The sequence below is a fragment of the Choristoneura fumiferana genome, chromosome 17 (genome assembly GCF_025370935.1).
Source record: "Choristoneura fumiferana chromosome 17, NRCan_CFum_1, whole genome shotgun sequence".
Lineage (NCBI taxonomy): Eukaryota > Metazoa > Arthropoda > Insecta > Lepidoptera > Tortricidae > Choristoneura > Choristoneura fumiferana.
Window position 1 is genome coordinate 8,310,394 of NC_133488.1, and position 18,030 is coordinate 8,328,423.

General features: G+C 39.6%; 3 protein-coding genes across 12 annotated transcripts in view; 2 read left to right on the forward strand and 1 right to left on the reverse strand.

Moving 5' to 3' along the window:
• The window catches only part of LOC141437404 (uncharacterized), a 37,940-nt gene extending 33,777 nt beyond the window's left edge, over positions 1 to 4,163 (forward strand). For 6 of the 8 annotated variants that reach the window (XM_074100743.1, XM_074100737.1, XM_074100741.1 and 3 more), the window contains 7 exons: positions 59 to 941; positions 1,063 to 1,196; positions 1,494 to 1,652; positions 1,729 to 1,907; positions 2,096 to 2,228; positions 2,574 to 2,688; positions 2,790 to 4,163. In XM_074100743.1, the coding sequence (XP_073956844.1) occupies positions 59 to 941; positions 1,063 to 1,196; positions 1,494 to 1,652; positions 1,729 to 1,907; positions 2,096 to 2,228; positions 2,574 to 2,688; positions 2,790 to 4,162 (2,976 nt within the window). In that variant the 3' untranslated portion in view covers position 4,163. The remainder of the gene's footprint in view (positions 1 to 58; positions 942 to 1,062; positions 1,197 to 1,493; positions 1,653 to 1,728; positions 1,908 to 2,095; positions 2,229 to 2,573; positions 2,689 to 2,789) is intronic. The other 2 variants (XM_074100742.1, XM_074100744.1) reach the window with 2 other exon arrangements.
• A 76-nt stretch (positions 4,164 to 4,239) lies between these two features.
• LOC141437407 (uncharacterized) lies at positions 4,240 to 9,928 on the forward strand. 2 transcript variants are annotated; one of them, XM_074100750.1, is made up of 8 exons: positions 4,240 to 4,329; positions 5,127 to 5,201; positions 5,275 to 5,417; positions 5,815 to 6,030; positions 6,481 to 6,685; positions 6,998 to 7,149; positions 7,405 to 7,614; positions 9,257 to 9,928. In XM_074100750.1, the coding sequence occupies exons 2-8, from the start codon at positions 5,153 to 5,155 to the stop codon at positions 9,434 to 9,436; spliced, it is 1,155 nt and encodes a 384-aa protein (XP_073956851.1). In that variant the 5' UTR covers positions 4,240 to 4,329; positions 5,127 to 5,152; the 3' UTR covers positions 9,437 to 9,928. The 2 variants fall into 2 exon arrangements, with proteins under 2 accessions (XP_073956851.1, XP_073956852.1); XM_074100751.1 differs by having other exon boundaries at positions 5,290 to 5,417.
• On the reverse strand, positions 9,922 to 16,911 carry LOC141437408 (uncharacterized). Of its 2 annotated transcripts, none has more exons than XM_074100752.1 (5): positions 16,884 to 16,911; positions 16,025 to 16,590; positions 14,571 to 14,820; positions 11,179 to 11,325; positions 9,922 to 10,197 (listed from the first exon to the last, which is right to left on the reverse strand). In XM_074100752.1, the coding sequence occupies exons 1-5, from the start codon at positions 16,894 to 16,896 to the stop codon at positions 10,136 to 10,138; spliced, it is 1,038 nt and encodes a 345-aa protein (XP_073956853.1). In that variant the 5' UTR covers positions 16,897 to 16,911; the 3' UTR covers positions 9,922 to 10,135. The 2 variants fall into 2 exon arrangements, with proteins under 2 accessions (XP_073956853.1, XP_073956854.1); XM_074100753.1 differs by lacking the exon at positions 16,884 to 16,911 and adding an exon at positions 16,722 to 16,757.
• Positions 16,912 to 18,030: the final 1,119 nt, after the last annotated feature.

Here is an 18,030-nt window from a genome sequence, read left to right on the forward strand (position 1 = left end):
TTTATTTGCCTTGCTTTTTAACGAGCATCTGCATGAACATTTTTTTTTTGCATTTTAGGATTCACAAGTAGTAGAAGAGCCACAACATGCAAATGAGGAACATGGTGAAAATGAAGCGCAGGAGGAAGGAGAATCTGCTGAAGATGAGGCGCAAGAAAAAGAAGATGAACATGTGGAAGAACACAATGAAGAAACAGAAGAAAATCCTGACAAAGAGGTGCAAGATGCTGATGAAGTCCACGTAATTGAGATTAAAGATGAAGATGGTAAGGCTGATTATGTAAATAAAATGGAGGACTCTGAAGAAAATACAACTGAACATGTAGATAGTAAAAGGAACGATGATAGTGAAAATCATAACATGGATAATCATGACAATGAAAATGAAACGGGAGATCAAACTTTTGGCCATGATCACATTGGCGAAGAACATAATCATGAAAAAAAAGATGATGTCGAAAACCATAGTGATATAAAATCAGAAAGTAATCTCGAAGAGAACAAAGTATTGAACGAGGATGAAGCAAACCACAAGTCAGAAAATTCAAAGCTAAACGAATCAAATCAGCTGGAAAATGATGTACCAAATCATGAACATGAAGATACTAACCATAGGGAAGAATCTTCAAATTTAGTTAACGATCACAAACAAAATTCAGGCCTTGATGGCCATGAAAATGATGATCACAACAAATCAGATATTAAAGAAGCCGAAGATGATCAAAACAAAAAAGAACATAACACAAATGACGAAAAGGTGATGGATGCCGATACTAAAGTAGAAGAGGAATCTTTTGCCACAACAAAAGAAGGTAATAATAACAATGACCACAGTGAAGACGACGATGATGTACAAGTACAGGGGGACTGTAATTCCGAATACAGCGACACAAACCTCAGAAGTACAGCAGAATTATCAGACACAAAAAGTGCCAAGAGAGGTAAATCTGCCATCTCTTCCGGCACCATACACGAAACAATAAAAACATAGTCAACACACTTATTTATCATTGTAAAAGGGTCCCAGCAAGTTCAATATTTTTCATTATTTTGCTAATTAAGGAAACCTGACTGATGGCAGAAGTACTCAGGAAAGTCTTATTGAAGGAATTATTAGTGGTGAAGCTGAATTAGACTACCAAGATGCAAGTATTACGCAAAGAGAAGAATCAGTACACGCGGATGAGCTCGCCGTTGTAAGTATTAAATCATACCGTACCACCCAGTAAGACATTCAAAACAGATAAAGGTAATGAGTACGTAAATTAATTAGTTGATTGTGGTGTTCTTTAGAATAGAAGCATCATTGTAGCACTGTGTATTTTCACAGGCACGACTCGTAACACCACTGTCATGAATTGATTTGCCGGCTTTTTAGTTAGAGACATATATGTTTCATAGTATTTTTTAGAGCGCGAATGCCTTCCACATTTTGATTGCAAAAAACAAAAAGTAGTTAGTAGCAATAACGTTTATTGTACGATGTTTAACAGGACAGTGAAATAGACCCAGAAGTGACTGAATTAATAAATAGTGCTAACATGGAAATGTTGGCAGCTCTAGTTTTAAATGGTGAAGGATCAAGACTGATTGGTAGGCGTTCGGGAAACGCAGAATTACAAGCGTTCCTCGACAATGTTTCAACTTATATGGTAACGTAGAATCAACAATACAAATTTGTGCTTAATTTTTCATATAGACATAATTAATCGTCTTACTATATTTTAGCAAAAAATAAATAAAGTTCATCTAGCGGCCAAGGATGGTAACATTAGAGATCTCCAAGCTGCATTAGACAGGCGGAAATTTGCCATAGCTAGAGATTCAATTTCACCAAACGGTGCCACCCCTTTGCACGTAGCTACAGTTTTCGGGAAGACAAACATCATGAAATATCTTGGAGGAAGGTAAATACAAGTAAAATAATGTAATGTACCCATTTTTGATTTTTCCCTGAAACATCGCTCAACAATATTGAAGGTAGAAATATTTACTCCGGTAATGTAATTGTCCAGTCAGAGTCTCGCCTGTGACGCCTGTGACCCAGTCCAGCAGTGACGGCAAGATATTCAGAAGTTTGCTTTTTTATGTTTAGATTTCCTGAAACGCTGTCAGCGGTAGATTTTGAGGGAAGAACGGCATTACATTATGCAGCAATTTTGCCCGACAACGGACATTATTTCAATCTACTTCAACAACTTGGTGCCAATGCAAAGGATTTGGATGACGTAAGAACCCTGCAACCGCAACAGCTTTTTTAATGTACTTTTTAGGGTTCCACGCTAAAAAGAAACATGTGCCGCCGGGACACTTTTGCTAAGTTTGTCTGTCTGTGTCACGGGAAGTAAAAAAAAGTTTATTACTATGGCCGTTTTATCAACAAATTATAAAAAAATGATATAAAATTAGACGTTAAAGATTGGTATCATTCTAGAAACAAGTTTTTTAGGCTTTGATACAAACTAAAATTTTAATAATACATAGTAGTAGCATGATAATCTGGTGATACAAAACCAATTATGTGCAAATCGCAATTTGACGGTTATTTATGCTTAAATTCTAATTTTGAACAGAATGGTCGATCGGCAGAAGACTATCAGAAGAACCCAAGTTTATTGCCATTTAATCAACTAATATCCGACTTCGGTATTAGTAAAGAAGCCGCACAAGAAATGCTTTCTGATAAAGGTAAGATAAAATTACTAGGACTGTAAAATCGGATGATTCTGCTTCTGAAATAGATCATGTACTTGTATGCACGCAATTTGTTCTAATTTAAACATGTTTAGTGCCCGAGGACCAGGTCTCGTCTAGGCGCATCCTTGATGCACCGGAAGCATTGGACACTCTGGAGCGCTGCTATCGCCTGCTAGCGTCGGCCAGACCTGCTCGGACCCCACTCTCAGCGTCCTCTAATAGAGCCACACCACCTCTGGTCTTAGGCCGATTCCTAAAACGATCGGTATTTGAAGCACTCAAACATCGAGTAACAAAATTGGATCATGATCTCTTCGATGTCATTTGGCCAGCAGTAAAAAAATTGCCTGAAAGCCGGAACGTCATTCAAACAGTCGAGGAAGATTTTCCTGGGGGCGTTACTGCGCCTGATTATTACGTTTATGAAGTTTTTCACGAATTTTTAATTCCTCTTATTAAAGATTTGCACAATATCAACGTCCATTCGGATTTGTCGCTCCATCCTCCTTCTGATTTTGTAACTCATAAAAGGCCTTTTGCAAAATCAACATCTCCTACGGAACCTCTTGTGGAACTAAATGTTGATCCCAATGATGAGTTTGTACTATCTGGCACAATTGAATGTTCAAGAAACATGCAAGGTTTTGAATTACCCATTAACCTGAAAATTGGAAAATTAGAGGCGATAGAACGAATCATAACAACAATTTTGATGCGTGACGACTTTTTAAAGCTAAGCGAACAGTCAAATCCAGAATCTGATCAGAAGGGAGGCACATACTACACAATGAACGAAATATTGGAAAAACCATCGGAAATATCCGCTAGCTTAGCAGCGGCCGGTTTACTAATTGCTCTTTGTGATAGAGAAGAAATCGATGATTACACGCGGTTGCACGGCCGACATTGGCCATATGGGCGCGGAGTCTACGTCAGTGACGACAAAACGTTCGCTGTTTGGATAAATGTTCATGATCATATACGTGTGCTGATGGCTACTCCTGCAGAATCCCCGGGAGAAATAGGCCTCCCTTTCAGCAAAATATTTACCATAATGTCTTATTTACATGAAAAAATTGACTTCGTTTTAGATTCAAAACTTGGTTATTTATCTAGCAGACCGACGTTTTTAGGGTCTGCAATTCGCTTTAGTCTCATAGTAAATTTTCCTGGACTGTCTAAAGATTCTGATAATATGAAGCATTTGTGTGCCATGAGAGGACTTCAATACAGAGAAACGTTAAGCCCTGAGATTGCCAGAATTAGTAACTATCAATGTCTCAGCATTACCGAATCAAATTGTTTCAATGATTTTACAACCGCAGCGTCCAATTTACTACACTTGGAAAAAGATTTGTCCATGCAAAATTCAGCACATATAGCGACTATGCTGACAAACATATTTCGTAGAAAACGAAGCAGTTTAACTGATTTGGAATCACGAGATAATCATGAAAAACCTTAAAGAAAGAAGCACAATAGTAGTTGGTAGACTAGGCATATTTAATTTTTAGTTCAACAAATATCGGTATAATAAAATTAATCGAATGTTGGAAAGATGTAGGTGCAGATAATGGCTACGAAGACGGAGATGCGCATACTCGATCTCCAAAGAGAGCGTTTATGTATTAGGTCAGTACTCTACGTTAACTTTAGTCACCATCACATGTGAGTTGTGTTCGTGTGACTTCGTGTTCTCTGGTGTGAGTACAATCGCTTTAACACCCAGCAGTTTTCAAAAGCTTTTATGTTCATCATAGCACTTACCACTAGCAATGCCAGTCTTTCCAACATTAGATTACTAAATGGTGTGTTGTGTGAAGTGTTTCATTTAAGCACTTACTTTATCGTTTATAGCAATTCGATTTTATTTATTTTATAAGATTTAGATAAGTACAAAAGCCCCTCAAGTAAAAATATTAGAAATTCTATTGTTACAAAGTAAAACAATCTTGACACAAATGATGAAAGTATTTATTCACCGAAAATGACAATGTGTAATTAGGCGATGTTCTTTATGTGTTTGTACCTAAGTATTTTGTAGCTTCAAATAAATATCAATGATTCAAGGTGGGCTAGTTTGTAAGTTATACCCCAATTTACCAAACACATGTATTGATCTACTTCCAAAATAAAACTTCATTGTCACGTATCCATGACAAACAGCATATAAGCCTCACTAAGCGTTGAAATTACTAGGTATATCAAGGGACGATCAATAACTGCGTCATATCAATTATTACCTTTGTGTACTGATATCAGCTCCATTTACCAACTGTTACTACCACCACCGACCGCCATTAATTGCCCCCGCCACCCGCCAACCCCCCACAGGTGCAGAGGTTCGTCGGTGTTCACACGTGTTTGCCTACTACAAACCTCCCACTAGCGTTTCGAAGGCCGCCTGCTGAATAATTGATCGTTTTCAGGTACGGACTACGTCGCCAATGGCCACATGGACATTCCCATCTTTAGGACCGACGAGGGCAGATATCTCGCAAAGTGTAAGCTCTCTAATTGTTTACTTTTAAATAAATTTTGAAATGGAAGAAGTGCAAACGAAGGGCGTTTATACAGACAATGTTTTTGCAGCTCTCGGCGATCCTTTAATAAAAGGATTGACCGAGGTGGCTAATGTCAAGCCTAAGGATCCAGTCGCTTTCCTCGCAAGTTTCTTGCACAACTTTCCAGAGAACGAGAAACCACGAATAGGTACGCAGGTGAGCTAGTGCTTCTTAATGTTTACTTTTGCTTCAGTCATATTTTACGACTTTGCTAACCGGTCACCAGATGTAGACCTAATAAAATAAATCTATTTAAAGTAACACTTTATAGTGCCATAAACAGTAATTTTAACGATCACTCAAATTGAAACATCATATTTCTAGAATTTTTTATATTACCACGTAAAATATTTGACGATAACCGTTGACTCCTAACAAACACTTAATGTCAAAAGAGAATAATCTTTTAAAATCCCATCATATTATAACTTGCCCTACTTATGTTTCTTTTGAAACTTTCTTACAATTGCTAATGTGCTAACGCATTGGTTAACACTAGATTCCAACTGCACTTATTAGTATTGCATGCCTTCAGCAACCGCTCTGTAAACAGGAATCCAATGTGTTAGTGACCCAAGAGGCGGCCGAGGTGGAGAATGATCAGCCACCGCCGCAGCCCGAGGTGGTGATGATGAATGCGCCCGTTTTGTCTCGAAGCGCGGCTCGTACAGCCACACGTCCACATCGGCCTATTGATGTCATCACTGTCGACCCTCGGTCTGAAGCGAGCCCTGATGCGCCAGAAGCAGCGTTCAGCAGTGCTGATAGGGTAAGCCAATGTAATAATAGCTATCAGAGTAAAAAAAAAAGTTTCACTCACGTGCAGATGGTTTCGTCCTTTCCATTTTGGGAACTTCTAATAAGTCACTTTTAATAAGTACCTACCTACTCGTACCTACAGTCACCAGCACCAATATCTGACACAACAAGCGTGCATAAATATCTGATACGACTCTATTTATAGGGCCGGAAGGACGTGTCAGATATTTTTGCACGCTCCGCTGTGGCAGATATTAATGCTGGTGACTGTACAATATTTTAACCTTGTCTTCCGCTACAAAACCCGACATAGGTCAAATTACGTCCATAAAAATTGCATACACAACAAAACACGATCTAGGCGAAATGCGACCAAGGAAAAAACCTACCGATGTAAAACGCGTTCAAAGCACCGATCTAACAAATCCAGTTGGTCTCAAAAATTCACACTGTGTTTTAGGACGAGCACGGCCAGTCGATGCTGCATTTCGCAGCAGCGCGGACACACACGCGCAACGCACTGTTCCAGCTACTGCAGGAGTCAGATGTGAACCTGGCCTTCCGAGACGAACTGTACCGGACCGCGCGGGACGTGTCTCTTCAGGCCAACGTACCCGAGAACACGACGGAGATAGATAGATGGGTGCTGCATCTAGCTGCTAGAGGTAACAAAGAACCCAACTTCTTTCACCTGCTACCCCCTTTTACGAGTGCTTGGCATTAGTTTTCATTCGCTGTGATCATCACCATCAGCCGGAAGGCGTCCACTGCTGAACAAAGGCCTCCCCCTTAGAACGCCACTATGAATTATAAGTTGCCACTTGCATCCACCAACGCTTCGTCTTCCGCGTTCATGGTCGCCAGTCGAGGACTTTTCTCCCCCAACGGTTATGTTCTTCGATCGATGTGGCCGCCCATTGCCACGTCAATTGAAATACAATTAGCTGTATAATACAATTATATTTTTGGTACTGCAGGTAATAAAGAGAAGATCATGGAGTTATTTCTAGAAGGATACGATCATATATTGGACGTAGTGGACGATGACGGAGTGCCAATAACCGAAGTTGTCACCAACCGAGGCGACACCGAAATGAGCAATCTCCTCGCTTCGATTCCTGCTTTTGAGGCAAGTTAAGACAATTAAGTCCACAACGCAAAAAAACTGAAATCATAATTATAATCTGCTGTGAATTACGGTTACGGGACAGATATCATAGATATTGTTGGGCCTTACCTAACCTAAGTATAAAAGAAAATAATTACAGGTAAGCAGGGTGAAGTGGAGGGTAGATAATTCGATTCTTTTAACATGACCACAAAGTTCATCGATGTAATAGGATATAATATTTTGTCGATAAAATGGACACCTTGTTTTCACCAGGAATCCCGGGAAGAACTCCACGGAGCAATAAGAAGAGGCGACTTGGCGAGTGTCGAAGCGACTCTCTCAGCCGAAGGGGGCCGAACGCTCGCGCGCAGCAAGAGCTCGTTCGGCAGGACGGCGTTACACGTCGCGGTGCTGGCACAGCACGAAGAAATAGTGGCGTTTTTAGCTGCCAAGTTTCCAGAACTTTTACGGTTTGGGGACAACGTGAGTAGAGCGAACGACTTTGTCTTTTTAACAGCCATTTTTAGGAATTTGTTTCAGTTTGTAAAAGTAACAAGTCATAGAGTCTATTTGTCGAAAATGGCTTGGCGACGTGATATTTAGTAGGTAGGGTGTCGTCTATAGATACGTTTTACCCACCTACGGTGTTTTTTATCAGAGAGAGAGAGATTTATTTACACATATTCGATACACAGAAAAAACACGATAGGAAGAAATAATAATAAAAAAAAACATCGAATAGTAACAGTATCTGTATCTCCCCAGTAAATACAGTAACAAGAGATGATGCTCAGGGCTACTTTTTTATGAAATTTGCAATATCGAATGATGCCGAGTCTAGTTTGATTAAAAGTTTTTAGCAACTCGTCCTTTCGTTGTGACCTACTGTATCACCTACCTAAGTACGACAAATATTTTAAGGCACGTGACAAAAACCTTGCAACATTTTACTTTATACAGTTCGCCGTGAATGTTGTTTTTTATTTTTAAGTAGTTACCTTTCATTCGTGGTATTTAGTTTATATTTTGAGGCTATACAGTGTCCCAAGACTATGGGACATCAAGGGAAAGTACCTGAAATATCGTATATAGGATATTTTGCTGAAAGAAGACTTTAAGTATGTTATTTTTAAAAGTTAGTAATTCTGCATTTAAAGATTTCGTCTGGGAAACGAACCGACTTAAATGTGGAAAAAAATGATCCCTATTTTTATGATGCCAATCGAAACAATTGACAAAAAATAATAATTCTTCATAAGTAACATAGTATTTTAAAAGAAACGAACAACGTAAAAGCTTTAAGTCAAATTTCAAGAAAATTATTTACTTACTGCCGACGACGACGTTCGAAAAATAGCGATATTATCATTTCATAGATAGCATTGATTATTCGCAAATAAGTACCCACTTAATAAAAGACTCCTAGCAGTTTTCCTTATTATAGGTGCACGTTATTAAAAGATTGGCGATTTGCGTAAGACAAGAGGGATCACATTTTGAGGATTTCATTAATTAATTTACAAAAAAATACTTAATTGACTTCGGCAGTTTCATGTATGTTTTTAATTTGACTAAAATTATAATTTCACGTTATTCCTTTCTTTTAAGATACTTACTATATTACTTAGGAAGAATTATTATATTTTGTCCATTCTTTCAATTGACATTATAAAAATAGGGGTGTTTTTTTCCTTTTTATATAAGTCGGTTTGATTCCCAGACGAAGCAAGTAATTTTTAGAAAATCTTTAAATGCAGAATTACTAACTTTTAAAAATAACAAAGTCTTCTTGATACGTCTACGATATTTCAGGTACTTTCCCTTGATGTCCCATAGTCTTATGAGACGCCCGTATAGGTAGCACTAATATTTGTAAATTCATAAAAATCAAATAAAGCGTCCTCGTACAAACGTCACCCACGTTCATTAAGATCTTCGACTGACTTCAGTAGGTACACTTCAGTAGCACAGTAACCATTGGGACATGGGATATTGATGTTTAACCCAAGCGGCCAAAATGCTCGAATATTATAGGTACCGAACCCTATAAAAGGAAATTCAACAAGCAAAAATTGTGTTTAAAAATCTTCTCCATCAATACTCGTAATAAATTAATTGTTCACAGTTGGAGCGCTCACCGCTCCACTACGCAATGGGCGTGGAGAAGATCGAGTCGCTAAGTCGAGTGCTTATCCGAGCAGGAGCCAAGCGCGTCCTAAAAGATCTCAAGGGCCGGCAACCGTCCTACTACTTCATGAACAAGTCAGACATACTGCGCCTCAAGGAAGAAGAGGAGGTTTATTGAGAAAGCGTTTATTCGCTTGTAACAGCTGCAGAAGCGAAAGACCATTAGGTACCTACCACAAGATCTGGCCACGAAAACATTGTCAGATGTGAATTGGTCAATTGTTCTTATCTTACTCTAACACGTAACTACATCCCTCTCATTTGCCCAACGGGTGCTTGGTTAGGAAGAGTTTGAAGGTGGGAGTTGTCAGGAATGATTGTGGCTTATTTGGAATTTTGTAAGCAGGCTGGTTGGTACTAAAACGGAACATTCGTTTACGTTGCTTTTCATGTTACGCACTCAAAGATTAATGTTTTGTTTGATGGTACGAGGAAACTAGTTGAGTGCCGAATATCTTAGACAGCGTAAGTGAGATGCACGTTGTGAACGGTTTTTTATAAGTAAATAATGTATTTTTAATACACGTAACTTAATTGTAACTTGAAGGGACCCTGTAGATAAACTTAAAATTGTTAGAAACTTTTAAATAAATAATAAACGAATTATATATAAGAACGACTTTTATTTCTCTAAATCTCGCACAATCCTACATATGATAGAAAACATTAAACACCACAACACAACAATGATAGTCTAAAAATTGAAAATTTAATCTAAAATAAAGTACAGTATCTAACGATATAAACTAAAGGCATTGACTGGGTTCTCGGGAAGAGCAGAAGTACTGGTGAGGTGAGCGACAGTAAGCTGCAGAAGTCACGTCAGCGTCTGCCAAGGGATGGGGTTGATGTACATCTTGGACACTGAGCCTCGCATACCTGACACCAAATTGAAAAAAGTTAAAAATAACGCACCTGATGTAGATACAGGTCTCGTTTTGTTTGGCTCGTAGGAGATCGCCAATAAAGGTCGATGGCTTTGTAGACACAAATAGCCTTTGTAAACTATAGATGGTCTTGTCGTGATCTAATTCCGAATTCGATATTTAGGTAATCTTGCATTCCGTAATTTTGAAGCGGGGTCATCAGATAGCAAAAAATAGTCGATCCCTGAATTGCATTTAGGTAACTATACAGTCGCCATCATAAACATCGAAGTTGTCCAGGTGCTAAAAAAACTGAACATGCACTTACCTATGCGATTGACAATATGAATATTAACCAGCATTTAATTTAGAAAGATCCGATATCATGATGATGGCAAATGAACGAAGGGATACTGACGGAGGGATACACAAGCCAAGCCACTTAGCCAAGTGAATTAGCTCGAATAGGGCAGCCATAAAGCACGGAGAACAATGGCCGTTAGGGTAGAAAAGCTTACATATGGAGACCGTGCATCGGCAAGCGCAGCGTACCACCGCCGTCCACTAACGAGATGGACGGATGATCTGGTTAAAGTCGCGGTTTTACGGTGGATGCAGGCCGCTTACATCTGATGCAACTAAAGGTCATTATCACAGATATAGATTACACTAGATAACGCAAACACCTCAATCTGTATGAAAACCAACCGTGTCACTTTTTTATATCTACTGTGACGTCTCAAGAGCGAATTAGCGATGTGAATTCCCCGATGTCGAATCGATTCAAATGCGCCGCCCGCCCGCGTCAGTCTTTGTATGGGGCCAACCCCGACGTTCGGTCGGGGTTCGGACACGCGAAGTAGATGCATTTGCGTAATCTAGTGTAATCTATATCTGTGGTCTATATGAATAGGCTTATGTCCAACAGTGGACGTCCTACGGCTGATATGATGGATGATGGATGATGATGATGATGATAATGATGATGACTGACTGAGTTGTCCCTGGTTGAGCGGCACGGGCAACGGCTTGTTCTTGCTAGTGCGCAGCCAGTCGCGGTAGGCGCGCTCGCCCTCCGCCCGTTTGCGCTTGGCCTCGATCGCCGCGCGCGCCGCTCGCCGCTCCTCGCGCGTCTTCATCACTACGCAATTAACCACAGAACAGCCTTTAGGTCATCATATTATCGGCCTCTAAGTCCTACTTATGGGCTAGGTACTATGGCCCGGAGCCCGGACACGGTTCAGTCGAGACATTGGCGTGCAGTGTGTCAATTCCAGGGTAGTCAGCTGGTAGCTAGTGCCTGCAGCAGCACGCCACCCTCCCGCAGCAGGGTAGGCAATACTAGCACTGCAAACCCTCAATGCACGCCATAGGGTCGACCGGTCGACACTCCCCGCGCAGTCGTTACCTGGCAGCACACGCAATAAACAGAGAATACGCTCGCCTACTCTTGGCCGGGTATTTATATCCTTGGTCGACCAGGCATGGGGAGCAACTCCACCCAGGCTTATGTTGTTAAATAGGGAATTTAGGGCTATTAAAAGCCAGTGTGAATAGGCTGTTACTGACTCAGTGAGCTACATCTTCGGCCTCATCTGCTCTTAGGTAGGTACCATCACGATACCTCCTACGTATACTGGTACAAGTGACAAATTTTTGATTTTTAGTTTTTTGCAATTTTGTGATTAATATTTCCTTATTTCCCTACCACAAAAAATTTGCACGGATATTCCTATTAGTTTTGGAAATAAAGTGACGTATATGAATGCATCTAACACCGTTTTGCTAATCGGTACAACGTATACTGAGGCAACCGACATGCACCACTATACGCGGCACCGATATTGTCGCGGGGTCGGGGAAGTCCAGTGTAACTGGCAGTTGCCTCAGTGTACGCGCTAGCCGTCGCTGCGTGCGGACCGTTTAAACTGTTCTACGAACACATAATTTGATAGTGTATATAAAAAAAACATGTTTTGGTCTGACAATTGCGGAGGGCAAGACCACAATAGCCGTATTTCTCATAGACAGTCATGGAAACTAAATCCAATGTGAAACCTTTTCGTGATCTATTTCGCTATGATTTCTTTGGCAAATGTATGGGATGTCAACATAACATTGGTAGTACAACGGTTCCACCCCAGTACCAGTACGTGATTCAGTTTCCTCGGCTATACCTACATGTACGCGTGCTAGAAATATAACATTGCAGTATTACATTGCATTCTGGTAGTTGAGCATCCCCAAAAGAAGGCGAAGGCATGCATGCTTTAATTAAAATGAGAACAGTAAATTTCAATATACCTACAGGTTGATAAAAAAATCCTGTACTATACTGTAACCCATATTAGGGCTACTGATTACTAATACGATATAAGTGGGAAAACATCGAAATTAGAAAGTCTTCTTGCGACTCCACTTCCATGCAAAACTTTTTTTTTCGAATCACAGTATTTTTCTACTTGGATCATATTAGTAATTAGTAGCCCTAATGTGGTTTAAAGTATAGTACAGGTTTTAATAACCCCCTATACACATTTTTTTATACACACCTAAGAAATGGTACCTGGCTATGTATATGGCGAAAACGGGTAAACCGTATGAAGTTATAGAAGTTTCCCAAGACTCGGAAACAGACACAAAATTTAAATCTATTGTCAAGAAGACATTAATATATAAGGCGTATTATTAAAATTAATGATTATATCATGGATAGGGAAATTTGGAAATAATTCCGATCCGCATTGGCGAGTGCTTACTCCAAATAGCGAATTGAGAACTGTTTTAAATATGTAGTTGTGCTAAATACTTGTGATGTATAGATATCACTAAAATATGATTGTAAATCTGTTTACAAAATATACCTAGGTTTATTGCCAGACTCTTCTCAACAGAGGTTTTTTCGAACCGGTGGTAGATTTTTTTGACATTCATAAGTGCTTGTTACAATCTAAATTGAATAAAGATATTTTGACTTTGACTCAATATTTCATGTCAAAGCTTGGCTTAAGCAAAGTGCTAATCAGACTCGCGCACGAAGGGTTCCATACCATCTATACAACTTCATTAGGATTAGCAAAAAAATGGCAAAAAAATTACATTTGTTGTATGGGGCCCCCTTAAATATTTATTCTGTTCTATTTTTGTTATATATATATTATATCGACTACAGTTATACATAATCTGTGAAAATTTCAACTGTCTAACTATCATGGTTCATGAGATACAGCCTGGTGACAGACGGACGGACAGCGAAGTAGTATATAGAAGTAGGGTTTCCGTTTATACCCTTTGGGTACGGAACCCTGAAGAGGCACAAAAAGCTAAACCGTTATGTGGATACAAATGGGTGCGATGCGATATATGTATCACATGAGGAACCTTTCACAATAAAATACGAGTACACATTTGAACAGGAATACGAATCCATTGAATGTGCTTCCATTAATTTAAAGCACTTAATACAATTACTTTTCTTAATAAAACCATTTATATTTCAAGTGAGGTTTTTTATAAAGGTATATTTCTGTATTTTGTATAGCACGTTTAAAACATTACTAGCGGTATATTGGTACAAGTGGCATGCTAATGTTAGCGTATATTGATGCAAGTGATAAAAACGTTTATAAATCAATAGATGAAGGTAAAAGAGCATCTGTTTTATTGTTCATTGCAAGCCATATAAGTATTTCATCTAAAAATTCATATACGATATAAAAATATCGTTAGATCAGTAATCTACGCATTACGCCGTATACTGGAGCAAGTGGTAATTAGCTCAGTATACCGCACAACTACAAGATGTAAAATAAGCGTATAGTAGTGTATCTGCAATTTTCTCAAAAACTATAAGAAATTTCAAAATTCCATGAATACAGGTAGAAAGCAAATATTTTCTTTGGAACCAATGCAAAATTTTGAAAAGTTATATCATCAAATGAGAAAGTTACAGGTTTTGGAACCTTTGAACAGCTCTCCTGTAAATTTATGATTATGCACTTGTACCAGTATACGTAGGAGGTGTCGATCAGGTGTGATAAAGATAAAAGGTCAATCGTGGGTTGCCTTTCATTTAAAAGAAAAGCTTAGCAGTTTATTTCCCAGCTACGAGTAGGAATGGCATTTAATGGCTTTTACCAAGGCAATAGAACTTACCTTTAACATCCTGTTTCTTCTTCCGTATCCCCCGACCAACACTCCTCTCCTCTCCTCCTTGCCATCCTCACGGCTCACGTGTTGAGGTTCGGTCTGCTCCGCTTTCCTGAAGCGGTACATGACCTCGTCTCTGCGGCGCCGCTCCCCAACGTCACGCTCCTCGGATGACGTCGGCGGGACCGGCTGTAGCTTTAACTAGGTACTGGCTTCACCCAGTGCATCAGAACTCACGTTTAATATCCTCCTCCTTCTTGCGTATCCACTCGGCCAGCTTCTCCTCCTTGGCGCCGTCGTTGCGCGCGCGCTGCTGCTCGGCGCGCTCCGCCTCCCTGAAGCGGCGCATGACCTCCTCCGCGCGGCGCCGCTCCGCTTGCGTGCGCTTGCGCTCCAGCCAGCGCCGGTACGACTCCTCGCGCTCCTCGGGCGACGTCGTCGGCACCGGCTGAAGCTTCATTTTTTCTCGACGGGCTTTTTCACGTTTCTGATTGACAAAATGCGTTAACTAGCTACTTACCACTAATCATGTTCTCAAACGTGCCCACGTTGAGTTGTCAATAAATCGTTGTAATTTTTAATTAGGAAAACGGCATTTGGAACATTTTAGAACGTCGATAAGTTAATTTTATAATAAGTAAGTAAGTAACTATCTACCAAATGTAAGAGTACCTCGAAATAGCAAGTAATTAATCTAATTGAGTACAGTCAGCGTCATATAGTGCGTAGCAGTTAAGATCACCAAATACTTGGAAACATCCAAATAGTCATTAACATTGACCCAATCAAAGCGATCAAATTGCTCAGGACATCCATCGTGTACAAATAAATCGGAGCACGGACATCACCACTGGTAGCGTAGGAGCCATAATATCCAAAAGTATAGGACACACTAGAAAACTGAGCTTTATTTAAAAGGTTTAAGGTTTAATCTCGAGTTGAGTGCGAAATAACATTAGGTAACACGTAATAAGATTCGACTTTTCGTTTTTGACAATCACCGAATAGAGTACCAACTTGTCAGTGATCGTTCCGTCTCTTTCATTTGAAGCCTGACGCCTTTTTTTTACATTTTTATTTACATTGTCAGAATTTCGGATTAACGGATTTCCTTTTAAATATGGCTTGAATTGGCCAGTATAATTACAATATAAAAGAGTTTTTATTTAATTAAAAAGGTAATGACATTTTCATTTTGCACCAAGAGACTGAAAATAGAACACCGTTCACGTTGTATTAAAGATGACTAGCTAACTAGATAATTGGACCTTATACGGTATGTAATAAAGTCATTTTTTCTGTGGTGTCCCATACTTTTGGATACTTTGGCTGCTACGGTACTAATGTCGGCTTGAATGTTATAAAGTATTTGACGACGGGCGTGCTCCGGTATATTTGTACACGATGGATGTCTCGAACAATTTGACCGCTTTGACTGAGTCACTGGTAATGACTATTTTGTATGTTTCCAAATATTTGGTGATCTTGACTGCTACTTAATATATGACGCTGACTGTACCTAGGTATAAAAAAAAATTGTCGTAGATATGCTTCAGTTTACGTTTTATAATATCAATTGTACATACTGTCTAGTTCAAAGGTTTGGACTATATGGGTTGGTAACCTTTGTTATCGCGAATTCTTTTGACGTCGATGGAATTCGAAAATTGATCATAAGTAGGTACACTTACTTCTTGTTCTTTACGCGCTAACCATTGTTGGAAGACTTCCTTCTTCTTCGCCTCGTTGCGTTCTCTCTCTTGCTTGGCGGTGGTTGTGGTTGACAGCGAAGCGACCGACAACCGAAACGTGTCGGGTCCGTCCTCTCGGTAGGTGCGGTCGTAGCGAGGCGTCTCTTCCTCCTCTTGGCCCAGGCACTTATCGCCATCGACTAACCGGCACGACTTTCTCTTGGCACTAGTCGACGAGTCGCTTGAAACCCGTCCCGTAAGAAACGGGGTAGAATTGCTTCTGTAAGAACTGTGGGGGTGCGGAGTGACGTCCACGCAAGAGGAGTCAGTGTGCAGAGATGTCACGGAGTGTGAAGATTCGACCTGCTCGACGTAAATAGCAGCGTTTATGTAACGAGTCTTGCTCGAGCGCGAGCCCACGGACTCAGAGTCACTGTGGTAGTGAATGTTCTCCCCGGCGCCATCGAAAACATGATTCGAACTTTTGCCTTGCGGTTCGTGCTCCGATCCGTTTCTGGCGCTATCGCCAAAATTCTGCTTGTCGATGTCACTCGCCATCTCACTGCCTTCAAAAGTAAAATTTCATATCCTTAGTTAAATTAAAGACGATAGACGACTTTTAAACTACGAAGCGTTTTAATTGTAAACTATAAATAAGTTATATCTAATGTAAAAACGGTTGTCAAAAAAACCTTACCCGAAAATGACGTCAACGTCACAATTAATTTGGTTCGAAAATCAAAAGACATGAATTCTACAGCATTGTATTCCTATTTTAAAATTTAAAGTCTGCAAAATATTGTACCTACTTATAAAATATTTTTGCGGATATAATATATAATGAAGTATTTCTAAATACCTAGGTACCGCATGAGAAAACACACTCAAGAATACTTTTGGCAGAAGGAGATAACTACGTCGTCCACTTATACCTGAGGCGGACTTAATACCTACCATACGATACGACATACCACCAACACAGCCACCAAGCACAGGCAGGGTTTTAGAGCACAGAACAATTCTGTGTTTTAGAGCCAGACCCCAGTCGAGCCAGACCTTCGTCATAGAAAGGCTGAAAGTTTTTTTTTAGAATATATTAGAATGGGCTAATTATAAGCTTTCATTTGATACCAATAATTTTTACAATACAAAATGTATTTTTTATTCCTCCGCCATATTTTTTTTCGCAGATGCCATATTGAAATATTTTATGCCCGTGCAATTTTTGAAATATACAACGCAATAAATAATTTTCTTAGAGTTTGGCCTGAAAAAGGTTACGGCATAGAGATAGAAGGGTTACAGAAACAATTTAAAAGGACATCGTTCGCTTGCACTACGCCATCTACTGATTGCAAACAAAGTTAACACGTCACGTCATCTTGAGAGCTGAGTTCAAAGAGTATAAGTACCTAGCTGAGTTACGCCACCGTTCTTGGACAGTGCCCCCTATTCTTGTTTAAACTTAAAATATTATCCCACAGGAACGCATTACTATCCAGTACTTATCTCATGACTCAATCCAGGCCTTTGTCTATCTATACGCTAAGTCTCATGCAAATCCGTTATACCGTTAATCGAGTGATTGAGTAACAAACATCTTAACATCCACACATCCAAACATCTTCACAAACTTACACATTTATTATTAACCCTTTACCAGGAGGCCCCTAAGAATTAGCGTGTCTTGATACTTTATTATACTGTTACACACGTATGAACGCCTTGTTAAAAAAATATTTACGAAAGTCGGAGATGTTCCTTTAAACCAGAAATAAAAATGTGGGTTACGGTTATCCCATCGCCTGTCTAAGTAATTAACTGTCATACTCGATTTTGTCTTATTACTTATATTCTTGATCAGGCGAAGGGATAGGTAGTTATATTGCTCCCACATCTTATTCTTCAGGAAGTCTTTAAAAGGAGATTTTATAGCTTGGGCTTGGTACATGAATTCGCTCTAGGTTGAACACCAAAACAGTTTTATTACTTCCGTGAGGTTTAAT

Bases quoted from the DNA above. Each gene is read 5' to 3' on its own strand.
- LOC141437407 (XM_074100750.1), top strand. From the start codon at position 5,153: ATGGACATTCCCATCTTTAGGACCGACGAGGGCAGATATCTCGCAAAG. The intron at 5,418-5,814 runs GTGAGCTAGTGC...CTCTGTAAACAG, and splicing joins AACCACGAATAGGTACGCAG to GAATCCAATGTGTTAGTGAC. The intron at 6,031-6,480 runs GTAAGCCAATGT...ACTGTGTTTTAG, and splicing joins CGTTCAGCAGTGCTGATAGG to GACGAGCACGGCCAGTCGAT.
- LOC141437408 (XM_074100752.1), bottom strand. The intron at 11,326-14,570 runs GTGAGTTCTGAT...TTAATTGCGTAG, and splicing joins GAAGGAGGAGGATATTAAAC to TGATGAAGACGCGCGAGGAG. The intron at 10,198-11,178 runs GTCAGTCATCAT...ATTTGGTGTCAG, and splicing joins GCTCAACCAGGGACAACTCA to GTATGCGAGGCTCAGTGTCC.